General features: G+C 49.9%; 1 protein-coding gene across 3 annotated transcripts in view; it reads left to right on the top strand.

Moving 5' to 3' along the window:
• The window catches only part of sim (single-minded), a 137,237-nt gene that overhangs the window by 54,981 nt on the left and 66,235 nt on the right, over nucleotides 1–16,021 (top strand). For 2 of the 3 annotated variants that reach the window (XM_069319257.1, XM_069319258.1), the window contains exon 2: nucleotides 3,858–4,040. In XM_069319257.1, coding sequence (XP_069175358.1) covers nucleotides 3,866–4,040 — 175 coding nt within the window. In that variant the 5' untranslated portion in view covers nucleotides 3,858–3,865. Of the gene's footprint in view, nucleotides 1–3,854; nucleotides 4,041–16,021 lie in introns of all 3 variants that reach the window. The other variant, XM_069319256.1, reaches the window with a different exon arrangement.

Genomic DNA, 16,021 nt, shown 5'->3' with positions numbered 1-16,021 from the left:
CACCCCCCCCCCCCCACAACCCCCCCCCCCCACCCCTCCAGCTGTATCTTTGGGGCCTATATTGCCCCTACCCCCCCCCCCCTCCCCCTTCACACACCTCTTCCATCCCCTACACTACCGCCCCCCCTCCCCCTTCACACACCTCTTCCATCCCCTACACTACCGCCCCCCCTCCCCCTTCACACACCTCTTCCATCCCCTACACTACCGCCCCCCCTCCCCCACACCTCCCCACAACCACCCCCACATCTCCCACAGCTGTGAGAAGCTTGAACCACCTCCACTTCCTTCCTGGGAGACCAGAAGGGGGGGAAGACAGTGCTAAGCGGCTAGTTCATAAAGACGAGGTTCCTGTGGTAGTCCTCCGCGTGGACGTTTAAAACGTGGAGGGGAAAATGATATATAATCACTTCCAAGTTATGTTGATCTACCAGCTTGTTGGTGCTCGCTTGGTGTAGATGATGGTGTAGGGACTGGATTGGGGGGGGGGGAAGAGGGGGGGATATTGGACAGGGCGTGAGGGGCTGTAATGGCGCTGTTTTCAGCACAGCTTAGCGAGTTCTGGGGCAGATTAAGCGCTAAGCTCGTTAAATGATCGCTATACCTTTATTACTCCCTCCCCCCCCTCCCCCCTCCTCCCCCCCCCCCCCCCCTCCTTCTTCCCATCCGCGAAAGGCTTTCTCGGTTTAACGACCCAAAGTTTCGGTATGTAAACGTTTCGTTAATGTGTGTGTGTCGTTCCGGGTTTACCGAAGTCTCGTTGGCGCTGTTGATACGTTATCTTGAGATGATTTCGGGGCTTTAGTGTCCCCGCGGTCCGGTCCTCGACCAGGCCTCCACCCCTAGGAAGCAGCCGCCCGTGACAGCTGACTAACTCCCAGGTACCTAATTTTTTGTTAGGTAACAGGGGCATCAGGGTGAAAGAAATTCTGCCCATTGTTTCTCGCCGGCGCCCGGGATCGAACCCGGGACCACAGGATCACGCGTCCAGTGTTCTGTCCGTTCAGCCATTGGCTCCCTGTTGCGAGCGCCGCTAACGAATCACCGTTAACGAATCATTATTCCTTATAACAAACGGAGATTTTTTCAATACTTTCATGATTATGTTATCATATAATTCAAACTATGTTCCTTTAATGATATCATATTTAAAGCAATTTATGTCACGCTAAATCGAGAGGCTGTCAGGGGCCTGACGGTTGAGTGGACAGGGCTTCGGATTCGTAGTCCTGAGGTCCCGGGTTCGATCCCCGGTGGAGGCGGAAACAAATGGATAGAGTTTTTTTCACCCTGATATCCATGTTCACCTAGCAGTAAACAATTACCTGGGAGTTAGACAGCTGCTACGGGCTGCTTCCTGGGGGGGGGGGGGGGTGTGTAACCAAAAGGAGGCCTGGTCGAGGACCGGGCCGCGGGGATGTTAAGTCCCGAAATCATCTCAACATAACTAAATTGGGGTACCAAACACACGACCAAACTACAACCTTGCTACAACGTTCGAACAAGTGTTAACAAGACCTAACAAGTTGTAACAACCAATATAGCAAGTTGTAACAACGTTCTAATACGTCATAAACACGTTATAACAAGATGTAACAACTTTATTACAAGTTGTGACAAGCGGAAAATAGAGACAGTTATGTTGTGTGATTACAGGGGGGGGGGCGGGGGACGGGGAGGAGGGGGGGGGGCGACCCGGTGCCCAGGTCATGCTTATACACCTTCTCCCCCCCTCCCCCCCTGTCTCCACCATCTTATCTTGAGATGATTTCGGGGCTTTGCGTCCCTGCGGCCCGGTCCTCGATCAGGCCTAGTTTTTTTTACCCCCCCCCCCTCTCCCCCCGGGAAGCAGCCCGTAGCAGCTGTCTAACTCCCAGGTACTTATTTACTGCTAGATAACAGGGGCATCAGGGTGAAAGAAACATTTTGCCCATTTGTCTCCGCCTCCATTGGGGTCCATTGGGGATCGAACCCTGAACCTTAGGACTTCGAATCCGAAGCGCTGTCCACCCAGCTGTCAGGCGCTCTTATCATCACTATAACCATTTCCCCTATACGTTATCTCGACCACTGTAACCAAATGGTTACTCCTAGAACATAAGTAAACCATATTCATCCTTTTAAAAATTAATGATAAAGTCTATGGACTCTGGGCTGAACATTTCGCATCCACAAACTTTGTGAAGGCGAAGGTTTGGGGGAGCCATGTCCCCCCCCCCCCCCTTCAGAGGTGGAGGGGGAGGGGGGGGGCACTGGACTGACTGTGACACTCGTATGACCCTGTAAAGTTTAGCGAGTCTAGCACCAGGCGTCTGGTCTTCATCCTCGTACAAACATTCTCTCACATAGCCTCATAAGGGAGCCGAGCGGACAGCACGCTGGACTTGTGATCCTGTGGTCCTGGGTTCGATCCCAGGCGCCGGCGAGAAACATTGGGCAGAGTTTCTTTTACCCCCTATGCCCCTGTTACCTAGCAGTAAAATAGGTACCTGGGTGTTAGTCAGCTGTCACGGGCTGCTTCTTGGGGGGGTGGAGGCCTGGTCGAGGACCGGGCCGCGGGGACACTAAAAAGCCCCGAAATCATCTCAAGATATAGACTGAAGGTCCTGGAAACATTTGGCATGTTTCAAATTAGTTCATGATCAATTACTTTAATACTGCTATGAATTATTACTGTGCTCTTTTTCCCCACTCATCATGTTTTGCCTATTTCATCTCTTCCACTCTCCGCCCTTTCCTTCCCCCTCTGACACCAGTTGAGGGGAAAGGAAGGGGGAATTCTCCCACAACAAATTGTTTTCCTTCACAATTCATTCTCGTTTGACGCTCATTATCACAATTTTCCCCTCACTTTCCCTCTACACCCCAAGGCAGTGTAGGAGGGGAGAGGACCAGGGGGAGGAAGAGAGGTAGAGGGGAGAGGATTGAGGGAGCAGAGGTGGGGTAAGGAAACGGTGGGAGGGTAGGTAAGGGAATATAAATATTTTTAATATACTATTTATTGCTAAATACCGGCTTAGTTTGCTGTTTGGGTTAAAGCCTCTTAACCTCATTAGTTTACCGGCCAACCAGTAAGTATACTCTGGTCAGCTTTTTACTACAGTAAACTAAAGTAATATACACGTGGAAGAGAGTTGCATTTCTCAGTGAATATCAGTGCCTAATATATCGTCGACGTATTAGTTATAAATGTTAACTGCGGAAGACGTGATCCATATGCCTCGGGACAACAAAGACACAAGTGTACTGTTGATGGTAAAATAATGGTTTTTGCTCATTTCTGCCACAAGTGCCGGGGGGGGGGGAGGTCTGGCACTCCGTTGTTGGGATGCTGGGTTGTTATTGGTGGTGTCTGGTGGCGTGGAATTACCAATGATGGTATATATAATTTTGTTTTTATTTGCAATAATACACAGTTGAAATGTGAAGATTAATTATTATAGAGATGAAGAGAAGGGTTACAGGTCATTAGTGGGGTATATTACATGGTGTGATGCTGTACTCTAAATTAGTTTTGGTGTATTAAATGAACAAATCCACAAGGGCCGTGACGAGGATTAAGGCAGTGTCTGGGATGCTCCCGGACGCAGGTTCGAATCCTCGTCACGGCCCTTGTGGATTTGTTCATTTGATGCATCACGTTATCTCTGTGTGGGTTGGTGTATTAGTCTTTTCTATCCTTCCTTTCGAGCATATCTCTCTCTCTCTCTCTCTCTGTCTCTCTCTGTCTCTCTCCAGTATCTCGCTCCCTTCACTCGCTCTTTTTTTCTCTCCGCTCTCTCAGCATCTCTCTGCCTCTCTCCAGTATCTCCCCTCTCCTCCAGCAACTCCCCCTCACCTCTCTCTCTCCCCAGCAGGGGCGAGGATGAAAGAGAAGAGCAAGAACGCCGCGCGGAGCCGGCGGGAGAAAGAGAACGCAGAGTTTCTGGAGCTGGCCAAGCTGCTGCCCCTGCCGGCCGCCATCACCTCGCAGCTCGACAAGGCCTCCATCATCCGCCTCACCACCAGTTACCTCAAGATGAGACACGTCTTTCCTGACGGTGAGTGCAAGCGAGTTCTCTTCAAGGGCAGCTGGAGAGTACAGAAAGGGTGTTCTGAAACGGCATATAATGATGGGTCTTCTCCAGGGACTTCAGAAGGAGCTTAATGGCTGTTCTCCAGAAGAGGGATGACAAATGTTCTCCTGAAGAGGCATAATAAATGTTCTGAAGGTTATTCTCCTGAAGAGGCATAATATGTGTTCTCTTGAAGGTTATTCTCCTGAAGAGGCATAATATGTATTCTCTTGAAGGTTATTCTCCTGTAAGGGGTGTTCTGAATGGGTGTTCTGTTGTAGACACATAATAGGTGTGTTAAAACAGACTGTTTACAGTGGTGGTGCCAGCCCCAAAATGGCAGCCCTTGCCTGCAGGAACCCATGGGGCTTAAAACAGTTAAAAATATTATTGGCAACACTCATATGGGCACCAAGAAATAAATAATAATACCTAGAAGATTTAATGTGAGAAAGAGGTGGCAACACTCAACAGGTATTCAAGAGGTGGAATACTCAACAGGTAATCAACACTTGTTTTAATGTATACTCACACTTTAGGCACTTAAGTTAATCACCAGTATGAACAGTATGGTTATCCCTCGATAGTACCACAGGCTAGTGAGCTGCTCATTTAACCCCCCTGCCTCGTCCCTCCTGATTTAAATTTGCATAAACTTTTTAACTTTTAAACTTTGCATAAACATAAATTTGACATGCAAATATTTGTGCGTCTAAAGTTTTTTCCTATGAATCATTCAGTCCGTTATGCAGTATTGCATTATGAACTGGAATCTATGTACAAAGACTAAAATTGAACTCAAAATGCAAGTTCATACAAGTGAATGATGTTCAGTAAACCTAGCCTCGTATATATACATATACGTGATGCTCTCAGTAGCTACTCAACTTTCAATTTGCATACTCAAGATGCTCAGTTCGCATACAGTATATCATCTTTGCAATGTCTCTAATTAATTGTTCAGAGTCCAACATGCAAATTATGTGTGCAAATTGTCCAGGCGATTTTAAATGTTTCATTGGTTTGGTTATACTAATGATACCATACTGAACCTTTGTCTAGGTTGGTTATACCTCCCCCCCCACCAGCCCACTGTTCCCCCCACCAGCCCACTGTTCCCCCACCAGCCCACTGTTCCCCCCCACCAGCCCACTGTTCCCCCCACCAGCCCACTGTTCCCCCCCACCAGCCCACTGTTCCCCTCACCAGCCCACTGTTCCCCCCCACCAGCCCACTGTTCCCCCCACCAGCCCACTGTTCCCCCACCAGCCCACTGTTCCCCCACCAGCCCACTGTTCCCCCCCACCAGCCCACTGCCCCCCTCCCAACCAGCCCACTGCCCCCCCCCCACCTCCAACCCACTGACCCCCTCCCAACCAGCCCACTGCCCCCCCACCAACCAACCCACTGACCCCCTCCCAACCAGCCCACTGACCACCAACCAACCCACTGACCCCCTCCCAACCAGCCCACCGTTCCCCTTGCACACTTAATGACGACTTCACACTTTCCACCCACCTCCCTCACTCTCCCACACCCACTCTCCCACACACACCCTTCCACCCTCTCGCATACTCACTCCCACACTATCCATCCCTCTTCCACACCCACTCTCCCACGCCCAATCCCACACCCTCTACTCCAGTCCCCCCCCCCCACCCATCCGAGGGTCTTGGAGCCATGAGCCCCACCTAACAATCACCCGCCCTCACCCATTTGTCCTGCCGGTGACAAAAGCCGGCCACCTTGCGCAACGGCAGCCTTGCTTATTGCAGCACTGCCGGGAAGCACTGTACGGAGAGATTCACTGTAGAGTCTGCCCCTACAACGTAAATAAGTCACTGCAGTGTGTATTGAGTTGCTCTGTCCACTGTTGTTTAATGTGTAACGTAGGGGCCTCGTAGCCTGGTGGATAGCGCGCAGGACTCGTAATTCTGTGGCGCGGGTTCGATTCCCGCACGAGGCAGAAACAAATGGGCAAAGTTTCTTTCACCCTGAATGCCCCTGTTACCTAGCAGTAAATAGGTACCTGGGAGTTAGTCAGCTGTCACGGGCTGCTTCCTGGGGGTGGAGGCCTGGTCGAGGACCGGGCCGCGGGGACACTAAAAAGCCCCGAAATCATCTCAAGATAACCTCAAGATAACGTTTCCGGCCCAGGAGCTGAAGCACACGAGGCAGAGGTCAAGCTGTTCTCGGTGTAATAGAGAGGGGCAAGTGGGTTGATTGAGTAAAGATAAACAGGTTTCGTATGTGGGGCCTTTAATTGAGGATAAGTTTAGAGTTAGAAAAGACCTGGGTAAATACTGGTTAGGTAACAGGGGTTGTTGATAAGTGGAACCAATTACCGCGTAACGTGGTGAAGGTGGGGTCTCTCGATTGTTTCAAGCGCGGGTTGGACATGTATATGAGTGGGATTGGGTGGTTATAAATAGGAGCTGTCTCGTATGGGCCAATAGGCCTTCTGCAGTTACCTTTATTCTTATGTTCTTATAAACATAAACATGTCATCATTGTAAATTGTGATTTGTATGGAGTGTCACAGGGGTGGTGGGGGGTCGACCCCCCCCCCCCCTCCACCCCCTACTCCATGCCCATCTTTAAGTAGGGTTAAAAAGTAGGCTTAAGGTTAAGGGTTAGGGTTAAGTATAGCTATCAGCTCCTAACGCGTTAACCAACGCGTTAATAAACAACTATGTGATCCGAAATGTAGGTGTGATTGGCCATAGTGTTTCCCCAAGTTATTTCATGGCCTTTATCGACGGTAACAGCCATGAAATGTCCTCATTAACAGTCGTGGATTCAACGTCTATAATGTTGATGTTTTGAATGTTTTGTCCACTGGGAGAAAGAATGAGAGACGTGGGAGAGGAGAGGGAATGGAAGGAAAGGGGAAAGGTAGAGGGACAGTTGGAAAGAGGAAACAGGGACCCGGGCACCGCCGGTAACCCCCCCCCCCTCCCCCCTTGTAGTAAGAAATAGTCAAGAGGCAGGCCCAAAGGTTGAAACTCAACCATCCTCAAACCCGCAGATATAACTAGACGAGAACAGACACACACACACACTGATCGCGAAACCATATTGGTCCGTCGATCAGTTTCCCGGCCAACATGACCCCAGGGAAGCGAATTCCACGCAGCGGCACCTCCGTCTCCCTCAAGGGCCCGAGCGCTAAAGAGAATAACAGGAAACAAGTGCTAGGGAGGGGGTGAGGGAGGCGTGGCTAATGCGGTACGACACGCTCACTCGCGCCGCGTTGCCATAACTTCCTCCGCCTGCCAGCGTGGCTGCTTGCTCCTTTACCTACCAGTGCTTACCTATTAGTGTCTCCGCGGGTGGGGGGGGGGAGGGAGGTATAGAGTCTATCTCGGGCATTATAGCTTCCACTACGGGCTCACCATAGCCCGTGCTACTTGGAACTTTTTGTTCCAGGTAGCGAATCTTAAACAACAATTATAGCTTCCTTCATAATAGCTTTCATCTGCGTTTCCATGCCTTACCTTCTCTCACTTTAAAGAGGCGGTCCTTCGACCCCTTCTATTCCCCAGCAATATCTTGTATGTTGTGATCATATTCCCGTATTTCTCTCCTCTCTAGAAATGGAGAGATTAAGGTCCCTGAACCAGTCTGCATTGATATAGCCTCTTAATTCTGGGACAAGTCTTATTACAAAACATCTTTTCTTTGTGAATGTCGTTCTAATGTTCGCAAGCTTCGCGTACGCTGCTGATGTTACCCCGTGTATGTGTGTGTGCCTCTGGTGTCAGAGAGCATTATGGCCGCTCCCAAGTCGTTTCAGTCCAGTTCGTGTAGTCGCCTTCCCCTAAATAAGTCTTCTGACTCTCTCTTTCACATCACCAAAGAGCCAGAGCTCAACCCCCGCAAGCACAACTAGGTGAGCACATCTTCATTACCTTACACTTGCAGAGACTGAACTCCAACAGCCATTTGTACACCTGCCCACTCATGGAGTTTTGTCTGCAGTCTCCCTCAGTCTTCACATTGCTCACTAGCTCAGCAAACGTCACCTTGTAGGAGATCCCTACAACATATGTACATCATTCACAGCAATTTGGAAATACCAATTGTCCCAGAACTGATTCTTGGGGACCCCACTTGTCGCGGGTCTTCAGTCTCCACCAAGCCTTCAGCCACCAAGCTGAAGCCTTCAGCCTCCACCAAGCCTTCAGCCACCAAGCTACCTTCACACCAAGCTGAAGGTATTCCGTTAACGTAGTTGTGCTTGCAGGGGTTGAGCTCTGCTCTTTAGGCCCGCTTCTCAACTGTCAATCAATCAACTGTTACTAACTACTAATTAACTAATGTTTCTTTTTCACACACACACACACACACACACACACACACACACACACACACACACACACACACACACACACACACAACGCCAAGGATCAGGAGAAAACTTGTTTAAAACAATGAAAAAGAAAAAAAGGCAAGTAAAAAAAAAATATATATTTTTTTTTATAAAATCCTAATTATATGAAAACAGCCATTTGACAATTACACTAAATAGACAATTATGCCCCGCAACCAAAAGGCTTCTGACGCCGGAATGTTAATTAAGCGTTTGTCTGCATTTGGAAGGTAAGCAGGCCAGCCAGCCCTCACCTGTTTATATTAGCCTCGGTTAATCTCGGGAATGTGTGCTTCGTTGACGGTAGTTGGGTTAGGTCGGTCTTGTCCTCAACTCCTAGGACAACGGCGTTATCAGTTCTATTTAATATCTTCGTGTGTGTGTGTGTGTGTACATATATAAATACATATACACACATAGGCATATAATAATGGGTAGGCGACTAAGACGTCGATGTCGTCCGGGATTGACAATTCAAACCATTGTTAATTTGACCTGATGCCTCTGTTCACCCTCGCTGTAAATGGGAATATGCGACATATTTAATGTGGCCTGCATTCTAGAGACTCTCTCTCTGACTCTCTCTCTCTCTCTCTCTCTCTCTCTCTCTCTCTCTCTCTCTCTCTCTCTCTCTCTCTCTCTCTCTCTCTCTCTCTCTCTCTCTCTCTCTCTCTCTCTCTCTCTCTCTCTCTCTCTCTCTCTCTCTCTCTCTCTCTCTCTCTCTCTCTCTCCTTCCCCCCTCCCACGGTGCTGGTGGGAGATAATAATCATCTCACGAGGAAACACCTCGCCAGGGCCAATTGAGTTTTAATCCTTCACAAACGAGGGTCGTGGTTCGAGTGTTTGTGTTTTTTCCCTCCTGATTTTTTCATCCTCCCTCATTCTATCCCTCCCTCACACTATCCCCTATCTCCCTCATTCTATCCCTCCCTCACACTATCCCCTATCTCCCTCATTCTATCCCTCCCTCACACTATCCCCTATCTCCCTCATTCTATCCCTCCCTCACACTATCCCCTATCTCCCTCATTCTATCCCTCCCTCACACTATCCCCTATCTCCCTCATTCTATCCCTCCCTCACACTATCCCCTATCTCCCTCATTCTATCCCTCCCTCACACTATCCCCTATCTCCCTCATTCTATCCCTCCCTCACACTATCCCCTATCTCCCTCATTCTATCCCTACCTCCCTCCCTCCCCTCTCTCTCTCTCTCTCTTTCTTTTCTATATGTCTGTGTTTCCCCTCATTCAGTTATGACTTTCTCCTATGCTCGATCATATACACATTTAATATTACATATAATCATTTAGCTGCCTCTTTCTGTGACAAGTCTGGGGATAACTTGATCAGTTAGGCTGTTGCTTGCAGCGGTTCGCAGGCCCCATTTATCCACTGCAACCCGGTTGATCTGATGGTTTCTTTTTTTTCTGATTGTCGCTGTGGCAATCCTCTACTCTACTCTGGGTCGGATTGTCATACAGTGTTCTCTGATTGTCTCTATGGCACCTCTACTCTATTCTGGGTCGGATTGTCATGCAGTGTTCTCTGATTGTCTCTATGGCACCTCTATTCTGGGTAGGATTGTCATGCAGTGTTCTCTGATTGTGTCTATGGCACCTCTACTCTGGGACGGATTGTCATGCAGTGTTCTCTGATTGTGTCTATAGCACCTCTACTCTACTCTGGGTCGGATTGTCATGCAGTGTTCTCTGATTGTGTCTATGGCACTTCTACTCTGGGTAGGATTGTCATGCAGTGTTCTCTGATTGTGTCTATGGCACCTCTACTCTGGGACGGATTGTCATGCAGTGTTCTCTGATTGTCTCTATGGCACCTCTACTCTATTCTGGGTAGGATTGTCATGCAGTGTTCTCTGATTGTGTCTATGGCACCTCTACTCTATTCTGGGTAGGATTGTCATGCAGTGTTCTCTGATTGTGTCTATGGCACCTCTACTCTGGGACGGATTGTCATGCAGTGTTCTCTGATTGTCTCTATGGCACCTCTACTCTACTCTGGGTCGGATTGTCATGCAGTGTTCTCTGATTGTCTCTATGGCCAGCAACCAGGAGGCCTGGTCGACGACCGGGCCGCGGGGACGCTATGCCCCGGAAGCACTTCAAGGTAACCTCAAGGTAAGGTATGGCACCTCTACTCTTCTCTGGGTCGGATTGTCATGCAGTGTTCTCTGATTGTTTCTATGGCACCTCTACTCTACTCTGGGTCGGATTGTCATGCAGATTGATTGTTGTGCATGCAGATTGACACTCATGGAGCATGCAGATTGACTCTGATTGTTTCTATGGCACCTATGACATCGGTGGTCATATCAATCGCTCCAGTATGTTACTATTTTTTGCGCATATATGGACATGATTTTTTCATTTCTTCCATCTATACAATATGTTGGTTCATTTGCGCCTTCCCTCTCCACCCACGCCGCCTAGTTCCTGTGTTTCCTTCTGAGCGACCCATCACAGGATGGAACTAGGGTTATCTTGAGATGATTTCGGGGCTTTAGTGTCCCCGCGGCCCGGTCCTCGACCAGGCCTCCACCCCCAGGAAGCAGCTCCGTGACAGCTGACTAACACCCAGGTACCTATTTTACTGCTAGGTAACAGGGGCATAGGGTGAAAGAAACTCTGCCCATTGTTTCTCGCCGACGCCCGGGATAAAACCCGGGACCACAGGATCACAAGTCCAGTGTGCTGTCCGCTCGGCCGACCGGTTTCCTTGTATATATATATATATAGGGTTGTATATTGTTATGCTTATATTTGCCAGCATTATATATGCTGCAGAACGTTATTCTATCAGCATTAGTCTCTGACTTTTTAAATTAGCTTCTTAGCATAGTTAGCATGGGAGCATTCTTAGCATTCTTAGCATGGGAGCCGGTCGGCCGAGCGGACAGCACGCTGTACTTGTGATCCTGTGGTCCTGGGTTCGATCCCAGGCACCGGCGAGAAACAATGGGCAGAGTTTCTTTCACCCTATGCCCCTGTTACCTAGCAGTAAAATAGGTACCTGGGTGTTAGTCAGCTGTCACGGGCTGCTTCCTGGGGGTGGAGGCCTGGTCGAGGACCGGGCCACAGGGACACTAAAGCCCCGAAATCATCTCAAGATAACCCTAGTTCCATCCTGTGATGGGTCGGTCAGTCTGCATACATTGGTAGGATCCTTAATTTAGACTGTGTTAGAAACTGACTAGTTGGTGTTAGTAGCTCTTGTGGTATCCGTCATGTGAATCTGTTTCCTCAGCCCGTCTTTCTAAGGTTCCCGTAACGCCATGAAACTTGTCGAACTAAAGTGCCCCCTGATCCTAACCTGCCAGAGGACCCAAAACAGAAAACGGGACAGTTATGTCAATTTCGCCAGCCGCTTCCATTTTCTAGTACGACGATTTTTGGCTTTTGATTATACGTCAAAATGCGACGTTGTGTTAGGACGTGCAGTCTGCTGTACGGACACCTAGCTTCACTACTTTGCACTTGCTTGGATTAAACTCTAATAACCCATTCTGGGACCGTTAAGGCCACCCGGTAACGTCTTGATTTCTTCAAACGGGTAAATCATGTTCAGAATTTTTTTGCCTCTTCAGCAAACCTCTGTTTTCTGTTGCTTAGGTACTCCTTTTCACACTGTCTCAGCTCCTTCTCTGTCACTCCTGTCCGCGAACCCTGGCGTGTAGAGTGGGCGTGGGCGTGGGCGTGGGCGTGGGTAGAACCCCGAGGGTGAATCTGTAACAACCCTTCCTGCCCTCCCACCGTGGGCGTGGGCGTGGGTAGAACCCCGAGGGTGAATCTGTAACAACCCTTCCCATCTCCTCCCACCGTGGGCGTGGGCGTGGGTAGAACCCCGAGGGTGAATCTGTAACAACCCTTCCCATCTCCTCCCACCGTGGGCGTGGGCGTGGGTAGAACCCCGAGGGTGAATCTGTAACAACCCTTCCCATCTCCTCCCACCGTGGGCGTGGGCGTGGGTAGAACCCCGAGAGTGAATCTGTAACAACCCTTCCCATCTCCTCCCACCGTGGGCGCGGGTGAGCAGATTAGCGGGATTATAGGCGTGCGTACCCAGCATTAGCAGGATCAGATCCTCCCCCCCCCCTCCCCCCCTCCCCTTGGGCGGGCGGCGACCGTCACCTGTTTGTGGAGCTCAGTAGCGACCGTCACCTGTTTTGGTAGCGGCGCGACCCGTGTTTTTCCCGCCTCGATGGTTTTCTTCGCTATGTGGAAACTCGCAATTATTTTTTTTTTTTTGCTGTTTATAATTTATGTTTTTTGTTTAAAAACCTCGCGTATTTGTTTTGTTTTTGTTTGGCCGTCTTTTGGTGTTTTTTTTTGTCCTTGTTTGGATCGCTCTGATGTTTTTGTTTACAAACAAGAACAGCGTCAGCACCACGTGGTCTCTGTGCTTCTGTTCCGTCAGGTTATCTTGAGGTTATCTTGAGATGATTTCGGGGCTTTAGTGTCCCCGCGGCCCGGTCTTCGACCAGGCCTCCACCCCCAGGAAGCAGCCCGTGACAGCTGACTAACACCCAGGTACCTATTTTACTGCTAGGTAACAGGGGCATAGGGTGAAAGAAACTCTGCCCATTGTTTCTCGCCGGCGCCCGGGATCGACCCCGGGACCACAGGATCACGAGTCCAGCGTGCTGTCCGCTCGGCCGACCGGCTCCCATCAGGTTAATTGTTAACACGTAAAGGGTTGTTCTGTAATTCCAGACACACATACAACGTTGTATAGACCTTCCATAGAGGACGCAACATTCTGGCTACGAGGGGGGGGGAGGAGGGGGGATATTGGGGTAAGTGGGGGAGGGGGAGGCTGGTGGATATAGGGGTAAGGGGAAGGTAGGAGGGAGGGTATAAGCATAAGGGGAGGGGGGGGAGCAGTTTGTCTATATATGTATACACAAAGCCGTCGTGGCTGAGGAAAGATGTAAGGGTTTCGTATTTGATGGCATAAAATGATGATTTTTGGCTGCCAGGAGTCATCGAAGAATCCTGGTGCCACCCTACCCCCCCCCCTCCTCACCTATATCCACCCCATCATCTCACCCCCTCCCTCCCTCCCTCCCCATCAAACACCCCCCCATACCCCCCCTCCCCCCTGCAGCGAGAACGTGTGACAAGCTAATTAGGTTATTTGTAGATCGCTAACGAGTTGGTGAACGCTGGTTGGCCCCGAGGGTAAGGGGAAGAGGGGGTAAGGGAAGGAGGGTAAGGGGGAGGAGAGGTAAGGGGGAGGAGAGGTAAGGGGGAGGAGAGGTAAGGGGGAGGAGGGGGGAGGGGGGAAGGAAAGGAGGAGAGACCTCACACACTCCATTACCGACACCCCCCCCCCCTTCCCTCTGGCAGGTTCCCTTAGCACCCCCTGGGGAAGGAATAGTTCAACCTCCCCTTCTCCCCCCCCTCCCCCCCCACGGCAGCGGCAGTAACAATGCTGTAATGAGTTACAATAACAATTTAGGTGATTTGCAGCGATAATGAATTTATTATGAAATTGGGTGATTGGTGAAGGGAAGAGGGGGGTGGGGGGGGGGTAGGGGGGAGGGCCTATCACACGCTCGTTAACCAGCTTGTCACGTGACTGCACTCTCCGCCCTCTCTCACCTCTCTCTCTCACCTCCCCCTCACTTTCTCTCTCCCTAGCTCTCTCTCTCTCTCTCTCTCTCTCTCTCTCTCTCTCTCTCTCTCTCTCTCTCTCTCTCTCTCTCTCTCTCTCTCTCTCTCTCTCTCTCTCTCTTTCTCTTTCTCTTTCTCTCTTTCTCTCTTTCTCTTTTTCTCTTTTTCTCTCTTTCTCTCTCTCTCTTTCTCTCTCTCTCTCTCTCTCTCTCTCTCTCTCTCTCTCTCTCTCTCTCTCTCTCTCTCTCTCTCTCTCTCTCTCTCTCTCTCTCTCTCTCTCTCTCTCTCTCTCTCTCTCTCCCTCCCTCTCTCGCTTCTCCTCCCTCCCCCCCCCCTCTCCCCCTGACGATAAGAGCGATCTGGACCACGTGTAGAGCAAGTAAAAACGTTTTAAATCCGCCCCGGAGCCGAAGTCACAGCCCGCTCCTGTGCCAGGTAAGTCCACTACGGGCTCACCATAGCCCGTGCTGCTCTGAACTTAACGTTTCGAGCAGCTGAATCTTAAACAACAACAGTCCCGGATTTCCCGCTGCTGAAGTAACAAATTCCCATAAGGGTTTCAGACGGACCGGAACGTCGCTACTTCCACAGGTGTGTGTGACTTAATACGTTACGTAACACCCCCGAGGCGGCCGGAGATGTCACCTCTCAGTAGCCGCGATGTCACACCTCCGCTAGTGACATCTAGGGGGCTTGATGTCGCTATAACAAGAGTCCAGCAGAGTTCGGTTCTCGGCCATATCCGGCTTCTCATCTACGTAAATGATCTTTCAGTGTGAATAAACTCATTCTTCCCAATGTTTGCTAATGCAAAAAATTATTCGGATCACGATACAGGACGACAGCAAGAGGCTACAAGATGACCGGCGGGACTGACAGAATGGTTCAACAGATGGCTACTAGAGTTCAACTTTAATGAACCAATAGATGGAGGGAGCCAGAGTCGCGGTACTAAATGGGAGATGAAGTCCTTTATTAAATGGACAGAGAGAGAGAACGATCTAGGAGATGATATCTCGCCGAACTTCTCTCCCGAAGCCCACATAAAATATATATCATGAGCGGCATATGCCAGGCTGGCTAACATCAAAACTGTCTTTAGATATTTGTGTATTGAATCATTTAAAACCTGGTATTTCACATACGCCAGACCAGTCCTGGAGTGTGCAGCTCCAGCATGGAGTCCGTAGCAAGTCAAGCTCAAGACGAAGTTGAACCCGGTTCAAAAGGTAGGCCGCTAGACTAGTTCCAGAAGTACAAGGTATGAGTTACGAGGAAAGGCCTCGAGAAATGAGCCTTACATCGTTTGAAGACAGAAGAGTTGGAGGAGACTTGATTACCACATACGCAATTCTCAGGGAAATTGATAGGGTGGATAAATTTAAGCAGAATAGCACGGGGTGGTGCCGGAACAAGGGGGACACAGGGTGGAGGCTGAGTATCCACATGAGCCACAGGGACGTTAGAAAGAACTTTTTCAGTGTCAGAGTAGTTAACAGATGGAATGCATTAGGCAGTGATGTGGTGGAGGCTGACTCCATACACAGTTTCAAATGTAGATATGATAGAGCCCAGTAGGCTCAGGAACCTGTACACCAGTCGAACAAATCCACAAGAGCATTGAAAGGAGTTCGAACCTACGCGCTGGATGTTCCCACACACGCTCTAGCCCACTAAACCACGACATGGCAAAAAAAAAAAGAGTCGATTGCTAGTTAAGAGGCGGAGACCAAAAGAGCCGCATCTCAAACCCCTTCCGGCAAGAACAACTAGGTGAGGAAAGAGGTCGCCCGAACACGGACAGCACACGCCACCACCACCACTACCACCACTCTCTACCACCACCACCCTCCACCACTAACCTATTCATCTCCAACATAATATACTCACCAGGGCGGAAAATCCCCCCTGCCTCCCAGGGAGGTCCCAAGGACCTCCCTCACCAAACCTCCCTCCCAAG

Source organism: Procambarus clarkii, chromosome 92, assembly GCF_040958095.1.
Source record: "Procambarus clarkii isolate CNS0578487 chromosome 92, FALCON_Pclarkii_2.0, whole genome shotgun sequence".
Classification (NCBI taxonomy): domain Eukaryota; kingdom Metazoa; phylum Arthropoda; class Malacostraca; order Decapoda; family Cambaridae; genus Procambarus; species Procambarus clarkii.
This window is presented reverse-complemented; position numbering and strand designations above follow the sequence as displayed.